General features: G+C 39.1%; 1 protein-coding gene across 2 annotated transcripts in view; it reads right to left on the bottom strand.

Moving 5' to 3' along the window:
• Positions 1 to 14,677, bottom strand: part of glra4a (glycine receptor, alpha 4a) — a 56,962-nt gene extending 42,285 nt beyond the window's left edge. For both annotated transcript variants that reach the window (XM_067599733.1, XM_067599734.1), the window contains exon 1: positions 14,028 to 14,677. In XM_067599733.1, the coding sequence (XP_067455834.1) occupies positions 14,028 to 14,095 (68 nt within the window). In that variant the 5' untranslated portion in view covers positions 14,096 to 14,677. The remainder of the gene's footprint in view (positions 1 to 14,027) is intronic.
• Between the last annotated feature and the right edge of the window lie 9,966 nt (positions 14,678 to 24,643).

The raw sequence follows: 24,643 nt of genomic DNA, 5'->3' as shown, positions 1-24,643 counted from the left end.
TCAGTCACATCTCTCAGCCTGAGGTGTCAGCTTAGGCTGGCTGCTAGTAGAAACCATCAGTACGCTGTCACCTCCACCATATATCCAAACACAAATCTAATGCCCACTGAAGCAATGGGCAGATCTGTGTCAGACACTGCTTTCCTGTCAGAGATTTTAGATTAGACTGTGTGGCCAAGTATGTGTCTTGCAAACCACCTATTTTTACGAACAGTTGCTCATGACAAAACGTTATGATCAGGAGACAGGTTTGTTAGTTTTTGCTAAAGTAACTGTTGTAGAGACTGGACTTCTGGTCATGGCACAGTGTTGATCAGATGTAGTTCAGTTGTTGCTCTGCTCTAATATTGTAATAAACTCTTTGAAAAGCAGGAGAGAAAAAGAAAATTCAATTTACTCAGTCACAATGGTGTAACCAATGCCTGGATGCAGGAAAAGGACTAAAAAGGTTACTGAAACTCTAACTGAAGGAGAATCACCACCTCCCCAACCACAACTAACTTTTGCCATGGAGGACAAGGAGAGAGATGACCCATCGACGGATAAATCCTCAGGTGAATTTCTGAGTGCAGTTCACAATTTATATTAAGATAAAGGAAGACTTTGCATCAAAATTTGATATGGTGATAAAGTCAATACGATCTATGCAAGGTGAACTAAAACAATACTCTGGCTGGTTAATGGAGGCTGAGGAGAATCTTGGAGGGGTGGAAGACGATGTCTCAACACTGAATATAACAACCAAACACCTGAGACAACAGGTTGAGAGTTTGATGGTGAAAATGGAGGACCTAGAAAACCACAGCCGCAGATCTAATGTACGCCTAACGTACATATGCCTTTCTGGAAAAACGGATCCCCGAAGTACTGGGCACTGAGTCATTTCCAGCACTGATCGTTATTGAAAGGGCGCCTACAGTTCTGACTGGCTTTAGATCGAACCCCAATGCAACATCTAAAACACTTCTGATAAAGTCCTTACACTACAAGGACAAAACCAAAGTGATGTCGGCTGTATATGAAAAAGCAAAAATTCATTTTAAAAAGCATCATATAAAGTTTTTCCACAATGTTGCCAGGGAGACGGATAAGAAGCGCAAAGCCTACGTACGACTGAGCTAAAACGAGATGCAGAGCCATGGGACTGCGTTATAGAATATAACATCCATCATCTTTCCAGGTGACACACGAAGGCAACTCTCTCACTTCTCCTGCGGATGTACACGCTGTTAAAAAATAATTTATGTAGGATATGTATACAGTCAAAGTTAGTTGTTTTCTTTGTGTGTCATTCAAAGTACTTTTTTTGTTACTCTGTTAAGGATAAGCTTTGTCTTTATACTCCCAATACCACATTTTTACTTTATATAACAAATTTGAAATAATCCTCATTCAAAGATAGTTTTAAACTGGGCAGCTAAACCTTCTTTTGATAGCCAGGGACTTTTGATTGTATTTCATTTAAAGAGCCATTAACAGGCTGCCTTGACAGGTGAATGAAATGCATCGACACCTTAATGGGGAAATACTTTACTAATAGCTTTTTCTTTATTTTTTTTCTTTTAGTTTAATTTTTCTATATAAATGTATCAAACATTAGGGTGGAGTGACACATGATAGGGACTTGTTCTGTAGACATTTAATCTGTAGACAATTAATGTGCATGCTTTCTATGTTGATGTATCTGATTGAATTTCTTTGAATGTCGTCTCTGTACGTTTGCTGTAAATCTTGTTGTTTGTCACTTCAAATTTGTATACTGGAAACTTTGTTTTTATTTTTCTGTATGTTCTGTACTCAAGGCAGCCTTGGAAAACAGAGCATGCTGTCAATGGCCCCTCCCTGTAGAAATGAAGGTTATCAAAAATAATAATCTGTTCCTCAGTTTTTGTGGACCAGATTCTGTAGCTCCATAACTAGAGTCTTTAGGAGGGAAAGGGGAGTTCAGTGTTGAACAAGGGGAGGGGTGAGGGTTGTTCGGGGAACTTCACATGGGATGTTTTGTTCCATCTTTTTCATGTTATGGTGTCTTTATTTTTTGTTCGTATAACAGCTTGCAAAGGGAGTCTTGTTGAGCGCTCTGATATAGGCAGTACTATTATACTCAGGTGTACATGTTTCTTATTTTTTCCATACTGTTATATTGATGTTTAGATAACAGAATATGACTTCCAATACAGAATTTAAGATAACATCATGGACTTATGTGGGCTAAATAACTTATCCAAACTAAAGGAATTTCTAAATAGAGCTAAGCAACTGAATTCCAAAATACTACTTTTACAGAAATCTCACTTACCGCAAAGTGATATTCATAAGATCCAGAAAAGATGGAACAGCCAGGTCACTGCAGCTTCCTACTCTTCCCATGCTAGAGGGGTGCCAACTCTTCTACATAAATCCATTCATCTAAATATAATTAGAACAATTACTGACCAAGAGGCAGATACTCCATTATTCACAACACCCTTCTTACAGATACTTTGAATATTGTCAGTATATATATGGTTCTAATGAGGATATTCCCTTATTTTTCAAAATTATTTTTCTAACTCCATCCTCCCTGCCAGGTCACTATATCATAGGGGGGGATTTCAACCGTGCAGAGATTTTAAGATTTAAAGATTTTAATTTGTATGAGGTCTGGAGGTCATCTAAACCAGTATCCAGAGAATATTCTTGTTATTCTGCCACTCATTAAACCCACTCACATATTGACTATTTCTTGGTTTCTGTGGGTCTGATGTCTGATTATTGGTATGACAGTACAGTAATTTCTGATCATTCACCAATTTCCTCATTGTTTAATAACTCTAAACATATTATGAATCCATCTAGGTGGCATTTCATCGATGCCATTCAAATTAAGGTAAAATACCAAAAGACCCCTCAGAAATAAATGATACTTTTAGAATGTTTTATGAAAAACTTTATACATCCAAACATAAAGATTCAGGCCAACAGGACCATTTTCTAAGCTCATTAGATTTCCCGCTATCTCAGCTGATTCAAAAGAAAAAATAGACAATATTTTAGGAGCTGATGAGCTCTCAGAAGCCATCACCAGCATGAAGGGGGGAAAGGCAGCTGGTCCAGACGGGCTTCCTATAGAGATTTATAAATGATTTTAAAATAAGCTGAAACAATCACTCTTAGATATGCTATTGGAGTCATACAAAGAGGAATATCTGCCACCATCTCTCAGAGGGGCACTAATCACTCTTCTGCTAAAATCAGGAAAGGCTCCCACTGACTGTGCATCATATAGACCTATCTCACTGCTCAACACAGATAGCAAAATCTTATGCAAGACATTGGCGAGACGCCTTGAAGAGTTACTGCCGGACATGATCAAAGATGACCAAAACAGCTTCACCCAGGGGAGGCAGACTTTTCATAATGTTAGAAGGGTACTAATGATCCTTTATGAAAAAAGAGGGTAACTGAACACAGCACAGCTATCTTTAGATCGAATTGAGTGGAAGTATCTGTTTGGAGAGGTTTGGAATAGGAGAAGGCTTCCTCAAATGGATTAGGACAATATATTAGGACCCAACAGCTGAAGTAGTGCAAATAATAATACTTCTACACCCTTCACATTGCACAGATCTACACATAAAGGTTGCCCCCTCTCCCCATTGCTATTTGTGTCAGCAATGGAGCCATTTGCGATGGCTATTAGAGGAACTCCATCTATACAGGGGATCTCAGTGGGAGACTCAGAACGTCAAATATCACTTTATGCAGATGATGTTGTCTTTTTTTTTCTTTCATCAAACCTTGAGTATTTAATGCCATCTCTGTTAGACTTGATTAAAAGTTTTGGGGAATTTTCAAGCTACAAGGTACATATGAATAAATCATCAATACTGTATCTAAATGTACAAGAGAGGCAGCAACCTAGAATACAAATTCCATTTTCAGCCCCTCAGGAAGGATTCACCTATTTGAGAATTAAAATCACACCTGAATTGAATTATCTGATTCTGGCCAACTATAAAACTATTGTGGAATCTGTAATAGAATCACTTAAGAGATGGACTTAAATGCCAATCTCCTTAATCAGTCACGTTAACATCTTAAAAATGAATACATTACCCAAATTGTTCTATTTGTTTTAGTCAATCCCCTTTCCCCCACCCGAGATTTAAGAAAGTATTTACCAACTTCATCTGGAACAACAGACACTCTAGGCTCCATTTTACTCTATTTTACCTGCCTTCTGACAGAGGGGGTCTAAACTCCCTAACCTTCACTGGTATTATTGGGTATCACAACTGAGAGCAATCATGTGATACTTCTCCCCAGAGGAACCTCCAGCCTGGGTCGAGATTGAGTCATGCTCAGTTCAAGGGTTACCGCTTAGCAGCAACCTTTACTTTTCTGAACCAAAGAAGCTGAGGACAAACGCAAAAAAATGTTTCTAAAAAATACTATGTACATCTGGCATGAGGCCAAAAAATATATAGGGGAAACCCCCCACTGTCAGGTTTCACACCTATATGGGGCAACAGTAAATTTATACCTTGAGGAGAAGATGCTTCTTTCAAGATAGGGGCAAACAAGAGATTAAGCAGGATAATGGATCTATACAACGATGGAAGGCTAATGTCATTTACTGAACTGCAAGAAATGTGTGATATTCCTTCAAGGCACTTGTTTAAGTTTTTACAAATAAGAAATTTTATCTGTCTCCCAAAACCACTCACTTACACAGCCACTTCTCTCAATGCTGGAAGACATTACATTGAAACACACTGTTGGTAAAGAACAGGTATTGCTGCTCTATAAAATGCTTGTTGATAAGTCATCTGAGTCTTCAGAAGATAAACTTAAAGCTGGAGACTAGATTTACAGGAGGAAATCTCAGAAGAGGAATGGTCTGAGGTTTGCCTGAAGGCTCAAACACAAACAATTAACATGTGGCTTAAGTTGCTACAATACAATTGGATTTTAAGAATATATATAACACCATCAAAATTACATCACTTTAATCCCAACACGCCAGACACATGCTTCAAATGTAACAATGCTAAAGAAGCACTCTTTCACTGCTTATGGAAATGTAATGTGGTCAAAAGTTTTTGGAAGGAGGTTCCTGACATGTTTAGCCAGAATCCCTTGTTTGCCAAAGTTGTGCATCCTGGGTATTTATCCAAGTGATTTTATTACTAAGAAGAGTGACACAACACTAATAGACTTGTGTCTCTTACAAGCTAAGAGAGCCATAGCTATTGGTGTCATGGTTCTGTCACTGACTCTAGAGACTCTTGTGAGTCTGTCTTCGAATTCCTTGGTTGTCATTATTCACCACATGCCTTCCAGACTTTTTTCTGTTTTGTGAAGATTGGACTATGTGGAGAGGGCTTGTTTTGAGTTGGACTTTTTGAGGGTCTTTCTGAGATAGTGTTAGTTTGGTTGCCTTTTATTTGGTTTGTTCTCTGTGTCTTCCTGGTGTTTTTTCCTCTGTCCCCCCGGTCTCCGTCTCTGTCTCTGTGAGGTGTGGGTGTGTCTGTCTCTGTTCTGCTTTTACCTCCACACTTTCCCTTCACACCTGCCCTGCATTACCCTCATCAGCCCTGTCCTGCTCCTAGTGTCTTCCCCAGCCTATCAGCTCCAAGCCTGCCCTTGTGCTGTGCCACCTGTTCCTTGTTGTCTCATTAGTTCAGTTTGTATTTTATGTCCAGTTTTCAGTTCAGTCTTTCTTGAGTTGTCTGTTTTGTTCAGCAAGTCTATGCTGTTCTGTGCCGGGAGTCTGCCCAGCCCAGTCAGCTTTTGTTTTTTGGACTGCTGGTCCCAGAAATAAAGAGGGTTTTTTTCAGCCCTGCTTTTGGTCTCTGCGTTTGGGTCCACCTGCTCCACAATTCCTGACAATTGGATGGAAAAATGTGAGCAAACCAAGTATGAATCAATATATTACGGACCTATTACCATGTGTTGCTCTGGGAAAATTAACATACATTACTAAAAGAAAGATGGGAGTTTTTGAAAATATCTATGGGAGTTTCATGGAGTCTTTGAAACAAAATGTTGGTAATGATCAATAAAGCCAAAGACTGGGGTGGGGGAAACTGGAATAAGATTATAAAGTGGAGTAGCCCATGTGATTTTCAAGATTTCTGTACCTTGAATTTACAGTTACATCTGTATATTCACCTCAGTTTTAATTACTTTTTTTATACCAAGATGACCATTTTATTAATATGGACTGTTTGTTATAATTGGAAAACCTCAATAAAAAATATTGTTTAAAAAAATCTGTTGTAGTGACTGTCTCTTTCTGGCTGCAAAGAAGGTGTCTTTACAAAGTTAAACCAGTTGCAGAGAAAAGAAATCGTTCCACTGAGAATGAGCTGAATTAATAATGACTTGTTTTGAAGTTTTTTTGAACATGCTACAATTAAATCCTGCACATATCCTCAATGGAATTTAAAGCTTAACAGGGCACAAATATCAATTCTTTGTTTATCGTTTGATGAATTTTCTTTGTATCCCTAGTCTTCATATTTCATTGATAAATGTACCACTACTGTTCATGGTGGTGCTGGCTGTGGAGAGCAAACCGTCTGTTCAACTCTTGTCTCCAGCTTGGTGCTCATTTTTTAGTCATTAACTCACGTAAACATCCCATCTGTCCTCCTTTCACACTTCCTTTTTTGTCGGTACTCCTCACTGCTCTAGTCTGTGTATCAGCCAAGTATGTGGGGATTTCCTGTGTTTTAGGGAAAGGACAAGAAAGCCCCAAAAGGGTCTGACAGTCTAACTCAAGGTGAAATCTCAGTTGCGTTCAATTGAAATTTTTTCAAACTGCCGTGTACAAATATCCTTAGAAAAGAATTAACAAATGAAATCTTCCATGTAAATTCAAATCATGTCATTTCAGTCATTTGCACATTTGATTTCTTATGTGAACATTTTTTTCACCTACAGCTAAATGTGACACAATGCAATATAAATGTGAAAATTTCAATTGAAGCAGGTATGTAAAAATGTTCTCTGCATGACAATTTTTTTCTGTCTCACCTTGGGTGAAAACTAAATGATCAAATTCAGAAACAATTCCCTGGTGAAAATATTTTCTCACTCGAGTTTTCACATGCACATATTTTGTAATGGACAAGCCATAATTTCAGCTCTTTGTGGGTTGTGAAATATTTAAAATGAAGGCACACAATCTTTGCAGTCCACTTCTCTCTACTGTTTACTAGCCTCCAGATATTACTTTGTTGTTGCAGATACTTCTATACAAGCTGGGAATACCATCAGAATTTAATTAAAAGCTATCACAGAAAGATTGTGTCCTCACCCAACAACTGAGCTTTTGAAGTTTGGATTGGCTAAATAGTGTTTACTTCTTTCCAGAATATTCCCTGTGAGGAACAGTTTTTTTCTTTGCTGATTAACAGGTGTGTCTTAGAACAGGCTTCAAAAAGAAAACACCAGTTTTTGACTCAAGTCATTTGAATAGGACACTTGAAGTACACATTGGTCTGGTCAGAGTTTGTTTTTTTTTAACATAGAGCCCCTTAACCTTTTTCCTTAGGGAGGCCATATTCATTTCACATTTAAGTCTGTGATCAGCAACTTTAAGACGTGGTCACACCAGAAAGTGGCACAGCAAAAGTCATCTGTGCATATTCACAAAAGATGTGGTTCTATAAGCTTGAAGATGTAGTGACTGCTCACAGGGCTATTTGATAAACTACTGTAATTGGTGAGCTAACTGCTAACATGTTAGCCAGCTGGGACCATGCCAGTGCTAGTTCTTTGAGCTTCTTTCTGTTTTCTCTCTGCTGAGCTGTTTCCTCTCTACTGGATTTTGTTCTCAGGAATGTACATCATTTCATTTAATAAAAAACTGTTGAAGGGGAAAAAGGCTCTCTTAGCAAGTGAGCTCACTCAGTGTCGGTAAAATTATAACTTTGACACACAGCAAGCTTGACAAAGTTGAACTCAACACAAAAAATTCATGTAGATAGTAGGCCTAAGCAAATCCACTGATTATAGTGATTCCACTGGAATAAATTGATTTTGCTGCAAAATCCAAGCCTTTAGAAAAGCCACTCTACACTTGGCTAAACAACTGGTTATGTTTTTAGTACTATGTACTGTAAGCATCAAGTACAGCTACCACATGCACATCATAATGTCTGCATTTAGGAGCAATGCTCTGCTGCTTCATGTATCCAACTGAACCTGCAACAATTTCCACAACAGTTGTTAAAATAAGAAGCTAATGTTCAGGAAAAGGTTTGTTCGAGGGCCGTTGTGCTAAGACATGTCATTTGGTGTGATTCCTCTTCACACTGACCTTACCTAATCCCAAATCCTCCTCCTCTCCCTGCACCCCACACCCGCCGACTTGCAATTAAAAAAACATGCGCTGAGAAAACCCGTCCTGTTCGCAAACTTCCCTTTAGCATTCCAGCTTGCTTGGCAGGATTGATTGGTGTCTTTTTGAGGAGTTGAAAGGGTAACATTAGAGTCCAGTGTAGGATACGATATTCATGGGATGATTAACAATTTACCAACCCATTCACTACTGAGTGAAACCTGAAAGATGTCATGCATACAGGTTGCTGGAAAAGCTGTTATTAGGTGCCACTGATATGACTGATAGCTAATTTGGGACATAAAGACGGAAAAAATCCACTTTATGTCAGACTGATCTTATTTTTACCAACTGAAAGTGCATGCATTTTCAGTTCCCACATATCAAAAAGTTGTTCAGTATTTTGCTGCAAGGGGACATTCTTCACCAAAGTTTACAGTTAACAGTCATCTGAAATTGAAAATAATGAGCTCTCAGCCTTAAGCACAGACTTTTGGACTTGGCAAAATGGAGAGTCTGGAAGGCTTTGCTCTTTAATTCTGAAATTTGACATTTATTGTCAATCGTTTAGATAGCTGAACATTTTTCTGTTATTAAACAAAATTGTAGTAACACTGAAAGTATCTCAGTGGCATATACATCATCTTAATTGGGCCAGTTATCTGTGGGGACACAGGAAACTTTCCAGCAAACTTATGTGGACCCAGAAATGCATATCTAAAATTGTTTTTTAACAGTGTTCATACTTTGAGGGTGGAATTTCCTTATAGCCCGGTGACAATACGTTAAGACAATTCCACATGTTTAAAACCAAATATGAGAAACAGAACATGTCAGCAATGCAATGAGGACTTTCTCCAAAGATGTCTCTCATAGAATTTGTTTATTTCGATAACTCTGCTACTGATCCACTTTCTGAAGATGTGATGGCTTGACCTTTGTGATCAAGTAAAGCCATTATCTACTTCAATTAATTTATTGCAGCTAAGAGGGAAAGAAGGTAGGCCTCCCCTTAATAAACCTTTCACACACTCATATACACACACACTGTCCAAGAAGACATCTAATTATCAGGCTTGTGAGGACCCAGCTCCATTGGATGATAAGACTTATTCTCTGATATTTCCAGTTCTGACTCATGATCTCTCACTGACTGGAGGCAAGGACAGCAGGGATCCTTGGTGCAATTCTCTGCCCTTCACTCCAACGCTGCTCACTACGCTTCACTTTCAATTTGTCATAGAAATGATATATATCAGATGACCAGATGATGTGGGTGCATTTGTACAACCTGTGTGTCCACTGCTGTGATCATTACATACTGGTAAAGTCAGCATGTGAGATCATACAAGCAGCACAACTTGAGTTCTACTTGTTGATGACACTCCACGCCAGATGGGGGAGTATGCAAACCACAGAGTTAAGGATACATTACATGAGTGTCTTTAGAGTCGCTTCTTTAGTGCTCAGGACTTCACCTACGGTGCTGGATATCACACCTCAAAACTTCAAACAGACCAAAGGTCAAAAGCGATGAACCAAGTGAAAGCCAGCATTGAATTTCTGGTAAGATTTGTCTTGTTTATGTATTCTTTGATCGGATAGTTCCCGATTTCAATAAAAAAACTTGTTTTTATTTAGTCAAAGTCCTTGTATGGCTTTTTGTATTGAGGCAAAGAAACTCTACAAACCTCTCAGAGGTCAGTGTTCATGCAATGCTTAATTAGCAACAAACTGTCCAAAAGTTACAGGAAGTGGTCAAACTAGCTAACCATGCCTGTGGTGGATGGATGGCTTGAGTTTGTTCTTTACGTCACACAATCTAACCTTTAGCAGATGACTTCTCTTGGTGGGTTGCAGAGCTATGGACCTGATGTTTGACTTGAGGCACAATCAGATTGCATCGATTATCTTTATCTTTCAATCTTGTTTGAGTTGTGACAGCTATTATGCCTCTCATCATCCAAACACAGCAAATAATTGCACAGGTGCGCAATAGTGAAAGTCATCACATTAGCTATGTTGTTGCCCCCTACTGACCTGGGGCCCCATGCAATCTCAGTCATTTAGGTGCTGGGCACACGTGCCTCATTTCCACTCCTACAATTAGCCATAAATGGATGAAGACACGCCCTTAACCAGCCATTTTCATATCAATTCGCAGCCTGCTTTTCCCCTGTCATTGACACAAACGGGAGAGGTTCTCCAACAGCCAGAATAGCTGTCATTACACGCAACCATTACACATGGCTGTGCGATTCTTTATAGCATCCGTATCATTAATCCAGCTGTAATCAATGATTAGTTTGTAGCTCACATCTTAACTGACTTTACAATGTGTGTCACAACTAAGGATAAAATAAAAATAATATTAATAGCAAAATAAAATGTTAATTAAATGTACTCTTTGATCGGCATTTTACAAATCTCTGTGTAAACACAACCCCCCCACCCCCACAATCAGTGCGGCTGGTTATCAACCTAAACAATGTTTTACTAAAAGATTCTCACCTTACAACCCAATTGCCAGAATAAAACTTTGGCATTGTATGTTTCTGCAAACCACAGATGCGTTGAATCTCTACATTTCAATGTTGATTGCATTTTAAACTTTTCGCATGTCATTTAACACAGCATTAAATGGCCGTTATCAGTTGAATAATTATGTTTTATGGTGTGACAATGCTGTGATTAAGGTCTGGTTAAGTTTAAGCACAAAAACCACTTGGTAAGGGTTAGGGAAAGATAATGGTTTGGATTAAACAGCTACAAATGTCCCAACGTCCCACTTAAAATACTTGGTTTTGTCAGTTGAAATGGGAAGTGAGCAGTGGTCTCAAACAGTGGTCTCTGCTGCTGTTTGCAACTTTCTGCCATGCAAATAACTCTCTAGCCAATCACCCAACCTGCCTCCTCCTAACATGGAACTATGTCACTTTCCCTATAACCGGTCATTGTAGAAATGTTGATATGCCATGTGTTAAACATAGTGAAACGTAGAGATCAAACATATCCATGGTTTGCAGAAATGTACAATGCCAACATTTTATTCTGGCAACTGGGCCGCACCTCATCTCTACCTCATCACTTCACCCTCAGATGGCTTTAGAAAAACGTGTGTACGCCTGGTCTGAAGAATGCGTGAGGTGTGCACACATTCTGTTTTTATAAATACCAGTTTATATGTGGGAAATGGCGTATGCATGGTTTTTGTGTGCACACATTGTTTATGCATCTGGCTCCTGCACTGCAAATGCCTTGATACCTCACCAATCACAACACTCAAATTGGCTCCAACAGTGTGATTTGTGATTGTGGCCGACAGATATAGAATTGGCTTGAAAATTTGACTCTACTTTGAATAAATGGGTTTTATAGATAAACTTGTGAATATTTGTCAATGTACGGTATTGAAATTGTATTTTTATAGTATCTACTGGCACTGAAACTTAGATATTACATTAGCACAAGTATCAAAACATTTCAAATCATACCCAGTCCTAGCTTCCCACTGATTCATATTGGAAGTCAGCTAAGTAAAGAGGTTTGCAAAGCAAAACAAGGAAATAGACCAGAAACATGCAGTGCAAACAACATGAAGAGAAAATGCATTAGGATACATATTGCTGCAGGAGATGGTGAACTGTTGGAAAGTGAACAAAAGAATTGTCATCTAGTTTGACCAACAACCCCGCTGCCAGCAAAGGCAATATACTTCCACCGTAAATCAACCACTTTGTCTGTGCAAATGCTTTAATTTCAATTTATTTAGTGTTATTTTTCATCCTTTAAGGATCCCACAAGCAACTAAGCTGTGTGGAAAAATAGGTTCAGGCAACCAGACAGGTTCTTGGCTTCCTTTCAAGCCGACATTCAAGTCGAACAAGTGTATTGCAACAATACACACGCATAGATCTCCTCACCCCTCCACCATCACCTTCTCAGACTACGATATGAACTTTATTCATTACACCCTTCGTTCCTGGTTCTCATTTCCTGTTGTCAACGACCATCCAGTCCAAAACCTATCATACCAATCCAGCTTGTGCACTATTTTACATGACAATCTTTTTTTCAAATCGCCTACAACACTTCCTGTCTCTCATACCCAGCGCCCCCCTCCCTCTCCACTTCATCTCCTCTTTCCTATCTGAACCATTTCTCTCCATCTCCCAGCCTCGTCCTCCACTTTACTAATCTCCCCGCCGCCTCCAGCTAAATGAATCACCCTCTCAATTTCTTGTTCACATTTCTCTCCATCTAAGTTTGCTCCATTCCCATTTTCACCCTCCATCTCTGCTCCTACCTCTCCACACCTCCATCAGATTCTGGCTGTCTTCCCTCCTTTTACACCTGCCCTCCTCGATCCCTTTCCTCCTCTCCTCCCTGTCATTCCCTCCCTACGTAGCGAGCAGAGTGGTTGGTAGGAGAGCATATAATTTCTCAGAGGAGGTGCTGTCAGTTGACTGCTCTCCAGGCTAAGAGCTGCTCTTCTCGCCCCTGGGTTCACGGAGTCACAGCTCTGTTCCGCTCCAGGATTATGCAGATCTTAATTCCCTTCCGCTCACACCTGAGGTTGGCAGGGCATGAAATAAGGAAAATGTTCCCTGCAAATAAAAGTTTTTGCCACCAAGAGAGAGAGAGGGAGGGGGATATCAAGGAAGGAATGGAAAGAAGAAGGTCAAGAGAGAGGGGATCTTGTTTGCTGGCAGATGGTCTGAGTGAGCAAATGAGGGAGGAAAGAGAGATGAGGTGTGTGGTTCAAGAAACTGAGAGAATGTGGGAGAAAAACATAGGAGGAAAGTGTTTTTGTTTTGTCTGTCCCCAGAAGCACTGAACACACACTGACTGGAGCTTGCCCTTTTCTCTTACATTAATTAATCAACTCTGCAAGGATGCTCTAATCTTGCAATTCCTGTTATTTATGAAAAAATCATGGATGAAATTTTTTAGCATGCATGACATCTTTCAGATTTCAGCCAGTAAGCAGTGAACGGGTCCTCTCCCAAGGAGCGCTCTTTTCACCAGTTGTCAGTAAATTGTTTATCACCGCATTAATATAATATCCTACACAGGGGTCTAACGTTACCCTTCGACCTTCTAAAAGAGACACCGATCAATCCCGCAATGCAAGCGGAAATTCCACAGGTAGTTTGCGACCAGGAGCGGTTTTTCTCTGAGCTCTTCTTGGAGACAAGGTGCGATATTTGCTTATCTTTATTGCAGCAGTTAATTCATGCATGTAGCCTTATAACTAATTTGAATTTCTTTAAAAACTGCGACTATGATATCTAATTGTGGGGACGAGAGATCACAGTTATCTCTGTGCGTAAAAAGCTGGAATATTATAGTGGAAATCATGCCCACGTCTGCACGTGCGCTTTGTAAAATTGTGTTTTTTTCTCATTTAATCACGTTTTGAATTTACAAGCAACACCTGATCAATTATGTTATTTGAAAATAGCCTCAAACCTTTCCGTTGCCCCAACCTATAACACATTTTAAACACAACAGATGATCATCTAAAGAGCTGAATCTACTGATCAAGTTTAAAAGTCTATAAAAATGACCGATGTGATGAGAGCAGCCAGTAGCTTTTCAACTGTAATAGTCGAAAAGTTCATGTCAAGCAGTTGATGAGAGAAAATAACTGGCACAAACACACAGAGAATAATTAAATATTAGTGCGCCTCACCTGATAAAGCCTCCTTGGAAAAAGCAGAAAGACAAGACATACAGAATCCGAATGACCTGTGGGAGCATCCTCTGGCTCAAAATCTCTCCTCAGTCCCGTTGAATAACTTGCAGAAATAATTTCGGGAATCAGCAAATCCACTGAGCAGCGTGTGAGACTGAGCAAGAGGAGAAAGGCATCGTCGTCTCTCAGTGATCCAAGCTCGTCTTTGGGGAAACTTCTCCCCCTCCCACCAAGTCCAGAGGGCTGCACACATCCACACAACAGGCTCTCTGATTCACGCGGCTGGACAGCACTGGTCAGTCAGTGTGTTGGTCCTTGTGGTGAAGCGGAGTATCGGTTTGCGTGTCAGTGTGTGCGTTTTTGTAACAGTTTCTGGTTTTGCCTGCCTATGTTTTTTTTTTTTTTCGTGTTTTTTTCCCCCCCGAGGTCGCTCCAAAAAATTAAAAAGGGGTGACGATTTAAAGGAACAGTAGCTTTTGTTTTGATGTCTGCCTCGTATGTAATAGCCTTAATTAGGATGGGGGGAGTGATGGCTTGGATGATGAGCTAAATTGCAGTGTTGAACACATTCTGCAATGAAACACTAATAAAATTTGAGGAGGGGAGGAAGTCTTGGAGGATGGATGAAGCCCTCAGGAAGATAGAGTATGTTTACATATTTTTGTGGGAGTAAAGCATACATAGTTCTTGTGGGCTAAAACAGCTCTGGGAAGTTTGAGTCTTTTGTTTATTCCCACAACTAGTCAGTATCTCTGAAATAAATCTGACATTTTTGATTTTGGGGTTTTCTTTTTTGGGGTAAAATAGTATGAGCATGTTAAAATAGTTTGAGCAAGTATGGAGTCAACTTAAAGGTGCAGTGTGTAGAATTTAGTGGCATGTAGCGGAACAGACTTGGCAGAAATGGAATATAATATTCATAAGTATGTTTTAATTAGTGTATAATCACCTAAAAACAAGATTTGTGTTTTCATTACCTTACAATGAATCCTTTATATCTACATAGAGAGCGGGCCCTCTTCCTTGGAGCCTGCCATGTTGCACCACCGTGTTTCTACAGTAGCCCAGAACAGACAAACCAAACACTGGCTCTAGAGAGGGCCCTTTGCTTTTTAGGTAAGTTTTGCGGCCACCGTAGGTTCTCTTACATGCTTGGAAGGGGAGGGAGTATACAATTGGTTGCAATCTGCAAGCTCACCACTAGATGCCACTAAATCCTACACACTGGTCCTTTAAAACTGCACTAATCAATATTTTCTGCAATCAATGGCTCAAATCAGTAAGTATCATGTAAAAGGGGTCGAAAGTGACAAAACCACAGAGAGCTATTATACAGTTATGCAGCTCCCTTCAACTCTGCAGAGCATTTTAGCACCTTTCAGATTATTTTGGTTTTAGGGCTTGTTCGGGTCAGTCTCACCTCTCTCATTAGCCTTGTTTTCAGCCGCAGTAGGCAGCTGTTTTCAGCAAAGCTTAAACTCTGATAAACCCACTGAACACTACCTGTCTGGCACCAAATGGCAGATAAGGTTAGCAGCTTAGCTGGTGAACATAGTAGAGCCTCAGGAGTTTGTGGAGACCAAAACAGAGATAAAAGCAGATTGAATATTGAACTTGCATTAAATCAGATGGCCAAAAGCACAACTTCATGTCTGCTGGATGTGTAAATATGCAATGTTTGCTAATACATTCACCAAAGCAGTTGTTTAAATTGATAATATCAGTGTTGGATTTTCAGTTTGTTTTGCCGTCCTCAAATGGCCCAAAAATGGATTTAGTAAAATCCCAGATTATACTCTTGTTATATATGTTTTTCAAAAATTTGCCATTGAACATAACCTCGATGAAGATGAGAGAGGAAGTGTCTGAGCAGTGTTTTTTTTTATACTTAGTGTACCAATAGGAGTTGCCAAAGTGAGAAATGTTCAAATCCTATAAATATGGGCTCCAACTAAAGGTTAAAGAACATGATCACTAATGAATTGTACCGAGTGCAAACACTGGTCTCTGGCATGAAAGTTACACACCAACACGCCCACTCACTGCACCAAACTTACTTTTTGACATATTTTACATAGTTACTGATGTAGTTTTACTGGTATTAACAATAGTTCCTTATGCGTGAGCACTAATTTAACCTTTTCTCCTTATCTTTCCTTTAACTATTCAACAAGAGCGATAATTTCACTTAAGAATTCCTTCAGATATCTTAAAACATTTGTCTGTCTCAAACCCGCCATCATTCAGCTTGTGGGAATGTGTTGTCTTCTTCATCAGAGAATAAATCTCTGTGTTGATTACCAACAAGGTGTCTTTCAGACTTTCAGTGACTCAGGTTATAGATCAGTCTATCCGCACTTTGAGGATCTATTAAAAAGCTCTGTATTTTAGAGATCACAGGGCAGCAGCACAATGTGACACATCACTCGCAGGGTTTGACCATCAAATTGCTTCTGTGTCAGTCATTCGTCTTCCCAGGTGGATTCCACCCAGCAGATCCGGCGCTTCCTTAACAAGCAAAGGTGTCACTCCTCTCCTTTCTACTTATGTGGCAAAACACAGCAGATTAACCTTTACCTTATAGAATTATTCAATCTCCTTGTTCTTCCTTTACTGAAGCCAGGGTATTAAAGATGCATTGGATTTCTCAGCTCTTATGAAGAACTGAAAATCACAAAGCTCCTCTAGCTCCTCACTTAAGACTATCTTTGGCTTTTCAATTGGATCACTTAGACCAGTTTCCTTAACACCATTCAAATGCTATTTTTGTGTTTGTCTCTGCTATATGAGCTGGCAGGGACTCAATAGACATGTGAAATATTATATTTACTGAAACAGTTTATTAGAATGCCCCCCTTTTAGCTGAAGTAGTAACACTGACACTGGTGTAACCTTCTGCTTCTTCCCTTATCATGCATTTTTATTTTCTGCCAGCTGCAGAAATCTGAGAGGCCAGCTCAGTAGTGTAGTGATCATGTGAGGATAAGTAAGGTGAAGAAAGGGTGAATAGATGTGGAGGCGACGGCGGAGACAGAAACAGAGAGAGGAAATGAAAAGACGAGGGCTCCTGTTGCTGACAGCTATTGTTGCTGCTCATCTAGACAGTAGGCTAGCAGTGTACTGTGGCTCTAACATGAGTGCTGACACCTGGGGCCAGAGAGTGTGTCACCTACCAGAGCCCACTGTCACCCACCAGATTTTCAAAAGGGAAAGTAATTATCACCCGCTGAATGTTAATGTCACATGCCCCATTAGCTGGTTGTGGCTTAGCTAATGGAGTGACAAATTTGAATCACTGGATTTTGTAACTTAAAGCTCTGTGCATGTGTTAAAGATACATTCAAATGTTTAAGTGATTTTGAAAGGATGAGGTTGGTTCATTTTATGTTTTCATTATTCTCAAAAAATCACATTAAAAGATCAAAACCAACAATGCCACCTCTGAATATTCACAGACTTCCCTGCCATATCTGTGTCTCTCAACCCCAAGCCCCTGTCAAGTAAATTTTTAAAAATGCTGTTTCTGTAACAGCTGGGCACTGTAGTTTTTAGCAAAAGTTACTCCAACAGTTATTAGGGCCTGAGCCCCTAAGGGGTGAAGACCCTCTTGTATCTGTTCTGTTTCTTTCTTTCTTTCTTCTTTCTTTATTAATCTGCCACTTCAACCCTAAATTTGACCCCCTAAACATGCTAAAAAACTCACCAAATTTGGCACGCACATCAGGTCTGGTGAAGGCACCCCCTACGAAATTTCAGCAAAGCAGCCCCAGCAGCGGGCAAAACAGTGGACAAAGGAAGTGATGTTTATCTCCGCCCCGCACTGTCTGAAAACAGCCCGGGTCTGAAGACATCTACATGCTTGGACAGAAGACCTTCGATTGCGTCGTGGCCCGACGTGCGTGGAGGCGCAAGAGCCCGTTCAACGCTGCTTGCAGCTTTAATTAAGTAGTGCATTTGTTAGGAAGAATTTTCTGATTTGGGTCAATATACTTTTGGTGCTCTAGTGCAGTGGTTCCCAACCACCAAGTTGAGGGTTGGGTTAGGGTTAGGGTGACCCACAAAGGGTCATAAGATCAGCATTAGGGGTCACAAGATGATTAACAGGACAGGAACAAGAAATAAACATATTACAGCTCCACAAAATGTTTATTTCTTCAGACTTTCCATTGACTTTTGCAGTTTTCTAGTGAATTATTGGATTTTTTTTTTTTGCCTCTTCAACTCTAAAAACAGAATATAGAAAAAAATTACTCTGGTTGAACTGGTCACAACCTGTAGATATATGCTGCCTGTAATTAGGGATCACACAAGTAGACGTTTCTTCGTTTTAAGGAGTCACACGCAAAAAAGGTTGGGAGCCACTGTTGTAGTGAATATTTACAGCAGCAGAACACTACAGTAAGTGTAGAATTGAAATTAAACCACAGTACCATGTTCATTGTAATGAAGGAATATGTGAGCCAGTGCAAAGATGTACTTGACTGAAAGGTTTTTGGACAACAATGGGGCACCATGGCACATATTAATAAGGTATATCAGGCTTTGGCTACACAAACAATACTTAATCATTGGTTTTAGTCTTTTCAAGAATGGATTGTGACTGGGATAATTTTAAACTCAAGTTCAAACAATTTTTGGGGGGGGATCAGTCAAGTAGTCATGAATGATCTGATGCTTGTTTGATGGAAAGTTAATTGCCTCATTGGTTGTGTTTTGTGCATTCTCTTTGTCTTGTGCTATTTTGCATGTATTTTATTGTTAGGTTTTGTGTATTTTAAAGGCTCATAGGGACAGCATTGCAAAACCAGCTTAGATCATATATGCTGTGGTATGTGATATTGGTTCCCTATAAAAATAAGCATATAATAAATCAATTAAAATCAATTAAAAACATGATTTTATTTATATCTAATGATCTGCTTTAAGACCACACTCCAACAACTTACTATATGTCCAACTTACTTAAACATACAAGTTTTTTACTGTTGCAACATGAAGATAAATAATTTCCACAAAAAAAACTGTTGATGAGCCACCTAAGTGATATCTGAAGTGAAAGCTGAAAATGTCAACCCTTTTATCTTGCCGGTCACTCCGTAACCTCTCACCCTGCCCTGATCTTAGCTCTGTAGATTAATGGGCGACTTGCCAGTGAAAGGTCAGATTCCAGCTGTGGCGATCACTCCTTTTTTTTTTTCGCTTTCACCCACACAAACTAATGGAGAGTGTTCTTTGACCAATATAACCATGAGCTGTGCTTCTATTTTATTCATGGCCACATACCAAACTTGACCTTTCACAGCGACTGGCCCTAATATTTGCCCACATGACATCACAGGCTTGTTTCTTTACTTGTGGTCTGTAAAGAAAGACAGAACGAAGCTACTGAGACCATGATTTAGACTAGAAACATACCCTCAGAGTTGAGTAGAAATTTCTAAAAAATTCTATGTAATTCTCTTACTATTGGCTTTCCATTATGTTGTCATCGTGTCCAGCATTTGTACGTTTGCTGTGAAAGTGGTTTTTTAGCCAGCTAAGTTGTACCATTTGAAGGTTTTCACCCCCGTTAGTCCCAGAGAAATGGCTGCTCAGCCTGGCACGAAATCCCAATCTCAGGCCTTCCCCTGAGGGATTGACCTGTGGCTGGAGTAGCCTGTTTGTGGCCTAACCTCTTCCTTATCCTCAGCTGCAGAGTAAATAACATTCTGCATGGCTGTTGGTCTGGGGGAATACAAAAAGCTTTGTGCAGCGGCCCATGCTGTTTATGGCCTAAAGAGGTGATTATCCTCAAAATGTTTAAAGAAACCTACATGGTGACATGGTTAAGGTGCCATCCTCTCTGATTGTAGCTCAGCTGTCTGGATTTGATAGGACTTTGGTTAAATTCTCACTCTCTACCTCCATCAATATACTAATTACAGTATTCATTTGTATCTATAAATTATTTGTCTTTAACTGTAAATACAAATGTGTACCTTTGAAGGTTACTATAAAATAACCCACTTAAAGCTTTTTTATTTCCTCAATATCAAGATTTAAATTACAAAACCATGGAGCAAGGTGGTTGATCAATCCATTTATTTTAAAGCAATAGTGAATAATGACTAATTTGTTCCAATGATGACAGTAGACAAGGTTTAGCTACTGTATAAAACAGATTGAAACCATGTTTACAAAATACTTTTATACATATATATAAAATGTTGTAAAATAAAATACAAAAAAACAGAAGTACAAGCTCAGAGTGCAGACAAAATACAAGACAAACTGATCAAGAACATGCAGAGTACATTTTCATAATTTAGAAGGGACACCAGGAAACTTTATTCCTTTCTGTTTTAAATTATGTTTTGTTCTGTCTTGTGTCTTTCCCTTTTCTTTGTATCTATTCTTTCCTTGTTCGTTCCATTTGTTGTGGCTTTACTTGTGGTTTGATACAATCTGTGGTGTTGTGCGGTTTCATCTTGCCAATGCACACACCTCTTTAAAATGAGTACTGTCTCCTTTTATGTATATACGTCAAACAAGGCAGTTTTTAGATAAACCGTTGTAAAACATCAGCAAACAAAATGTATATGAATGAAACTTTGATAAGATATTCTAAAAGCTACGAGTAAAAACCTATCCAAGAGCCACCCACCATTCAATGAAGAACGTGCTTGGTCATATCTAACCTCCTCATACATAAATATGGGACTCAACCCATTTCAGCCTAATCCTCATGGCCTTTTCTATTTGTTCAATCTTGTTTTCAGTTCCAAAAGCGTCAAAGTTTATTTAAAAGCAAAAGTGTGTCGTTTAATCTTTAATCGCTGGGTTACATGTAAAAGGCATACAGGGATGAATTCTCCATATGCAGACATAAATGTGTCGAGATAACGCTCCCCAGGTCTTCACGGATGTATAAAGTGAAGGAAAAATCCAGACAGACATGACCATCAGTCTACATGCATAAAGCATCCATTCAATTTGTATAGCCAGCCAAAGCGGACAGCCAATCCAAAAGAAAGCTGCTATGACAGACAGACATGGTCACTATGAAGCAAATGACGAGCTAATACAGAGTCAGTCAGCCAAATTATTGGAAGATTACAATGTCAAAGTAAGTTTAACACAATATGGGCTCTACATGTTATTCATATTAGTGCTGGTCAAAGACTATTTTGTGATTCCAGAGCACGTAGTTCACTGCAGCACCGCAGACCTCCATTCAAAAGTATTCGCCCTCAGAGCTTATAAAAGGAGGAAAGGAAAAAAAAAACACCCAAAAGGAACTTACTTCCCCTGCACTATTTTGAGCTTTAAGGGTTGGTTTTCTTTTTGGTGATTACATTTTTCTCATTAGTTTGTGAAAAAGATGAAAGGTCTCAAACACAGCGTTAGACACTAATAAATAATCAACTTTTTATTTATATTTTTGATAATGCAGCCACATCCTCAAGTTGATTTAAGCTATAATTTAACAGTTTTTACTCCTGTGCAGTCGTGTTTCAATGTATTGCTGAATAAAACAAGACATAGATAGTGGTGACTAGTCTAAATTTCACATCAAGGTGGAATTATGGTTCTCCAAAGATACATGTAATCATCTGTGAACCTACGCAGAGAAGGGTGTTATTGGTAGCTCACAGAGGCTTGCAGAGGAGTGCACACCTTCCAAATCACAATAACGCGTAGTGAAATGGAGACATAACATAACTTAAAATAAACATAAAAGAAAAAATGTCTCTGAGCAAGCTCCATGTACATCTGCCTATGTGCAGCCCGCATAATTCCACTTTTACACATAGAGAAAAGGAAGAATCAGAAATTGATCAGAAAGGTTTTAAACTAGTTTAAATTATCCAAACCACTTCTGTAGAGGTGAAAACGAAGGTAAATGTCAATAGTTATTACCCAAACTATCATATGTGCTGCATCCTGGTTCAAATTTGGCCTATTCCACTAACCCAGTTTTACTGTCTGACCCTCCACATGATCCTTGTTCACCTTGTTGTAAAGCTATGTTTAGCAGTATTGCCATGTCCATATATTACTACCCTTCAGCTGGGGAGTGAACAATATCCCAAAATATTAAAAAAGGCTTTAAAACACAAGATTTCATAATTAATGCAGTGTAATTAACCTCGCTGGCTTTAACTCAAGCTTCCACTGAGGCAGGCAGCCTTTATCACTTGATTGACACATAATTACAAAGAAAACTCAATAGGACTACATTCTCCAGACTCTACCAAAGATGCATTAACCCAGATGGAATAAATATAAAATATAGAACGTCCTGCATTTAGTCTCCTCACTCACTCTATCTGCCCTGCTATATGCCTGTTTCTGACCCCTGTCAGAAGAGCACGGCATCTCCTTATATGTAGCCAAACAACTGTATAGAGGCTACCTGCTCGAAGCTTGACTGATGGTCTGGTATGTTTAACAGTGGTATAAATAGCTGAACAGACTAAAATGGAAAGAAAAGGTCAAACTTTAATGACAGACGTGTATATGGTGACATGGGTTATGTAGGCCACTGAAGGAAATGTCACTAATGAATGTCTTTGAGGTCTGATCAAAGATAGTTTGTATCAGCTTTTAGTCTGCTATGTTCCTGTGGTGTCTGTGTTGACGGCTATTTAACCAGTGATGATTTGTTTTATTATTTGTTCTCAATATAGGCTACTGTTTGGTGGAACAGTTTCCATCAACAACATAGCAAGTGCTTTGTTGTACATTCCTCCAAGTGGACAGACACTTTGCTTTAGTCTGGCAAAGAACAGTGACAAGCACACTTTGCTCAATTCCAGATAAGAGCTTCAAACCTAAACAGCAACGTCTTTCAAACAAGAAAAGGCCACCCATCCACCTTTTACACTCTCACAGCCTTATTTCCAGCTGCAGGAAGAGACTGTCTCTGCTTCTGATAACACTCTTTTTTCTCCAGCCAAATGTGGCGGCACAGTGGCTCAGTGGTTAGCACTGTTGCCTCACAGCAAGAAGGTCCTGGGTTCAAATCTGTCCTGTGTGAAGTCTGCATATTCTCCCCGTGTTTGTGTGGGTTTCCTCCCACCATCAAAGACATATATGTCAGGGTTAATACTCCTGTCAGTGCCCCTGACTGCCGCCGCTGGCAAACAGAACCAGAGTTGATCCCTGGCACTGCAGTGCGGTTGCCCACTGCCTCCAGCATATAGGATGGGTCAAATGCAGAGGATAAATTTCATTTGAATGTATGTGAGTGTAGAGAAATGACAATAAAGAGGGTCTTAATCTTAAATTAAATGACAATTCTGGACACCACGTAACTTTTTGCACCTGCACTGGCATTCCTTCCAACTTACCAAACTAAACCGCATCCTTCTTTTTCTCGTTGTAGACAGGAAAGATAAACATTGTGGCCTGCAGAGCCTGGCCCATCTACTGTCCTAAAGAAGATGACCCACACATGAATACACATTCACAATCTGTGATCTAAATGTAAATACAAATTAAAATATGAACTGCTGCATGTTTAAAGCTGCAATCAATTTCAATGTCTTTTAATACAATTCTAAATGTTTTCTGATGTTTTAAAATGTTTGTTTATATTAATAATGTTTGACATGTTAGTAAAATAGGCCAATAATTTGAAGTATGATGCCAATTTTCTAACTTTACTGTTCATATTCCGGCGGTGTCCCCTCATAATTAGCCTCTATACCAAACTTCTCAACCACAAATCTATTTTTCATTCATAAATAGCTCATCAGTCATTAATAAATTGGTGGCTAATCCTTAATTAAACTTTCAAAGAGCAGAGAGAGGGTATTCTTTAGGTTTTACACTATTTACACTAGTTTATGGAGAAAAAAACATTCACAATCATACTGTGTTATGGTCCTATGTTACCTAAAACAGGAGAACATAACAGCCATCATGATTTCATTATTCATTATTGAACATTATTGAACATGAAGAATGCAGCAACATTATTGAATGGTGAATATTGAATTTTTGAATAAATACAGGTCAAATTTAACCTGGAACAGCTTCTATTTACAAAAATATGTGCTAGCTCCAAAAAAATAAAGCTAAAAAAAAGTTTTTTCATATATTATGAGTCACTTTAGGAGAGGTCGTAAGATTTCAGGCTGAAAGAATGATGTTTAGCGTGTTTTTACTGCTTTCAAATGTAAAAATGGGTCAAATTTGACCTGAACAGTATGTAATGGTTAATAATTCAAGCTTTTCAATTAAATACATGAATGTACCTCAAATTAAATGGTAAAAAAAAAAAAAACACTAAATGAACTCAGACACAAACACATGGTACACATTTGTGAGTGTGTGCAAAAGCCAAGAATAAACATACACACACACATATTCAACTCACACAACATTGTCCATAGATCAATTGTAATGATTTGTACATTGAGCATATTAGAACTGGTATGCATTGAGTCATGTTACAGCTGTGACGGAGTGGGTTTTAACTGCAGCGTCTTTTATGACACACAAGCCACTGTATCAAAGAGTTGTAACCATGAAATACACCTCTAGCTGTGTTGACTTGAATGTGCAGCTATGTGCAGCTTTATGGCACAGGAGCAAGCAGCAGCCATAAATAAGGAACTCTATACTGC

This window comes from Thunnus thynnus, chromosome 9 (assembly GCF_963924715.1).
Source record: "Thunnus thynnus chromosome 9, fThuThy2.1, whole genome shotgun sequence".
Classification (NCBI taxonomy): domain Eukaryota; kingdom Metazoa; phylum Chordata; class Actinopteri; order Scombriformes; family Scombridae; genus Thunnus; species Thunnus thynnus.
Note: the sequence above shows the minus strand (reverse complement) of the source record. Positions and strands in the feature narration are given on the sequence as shown.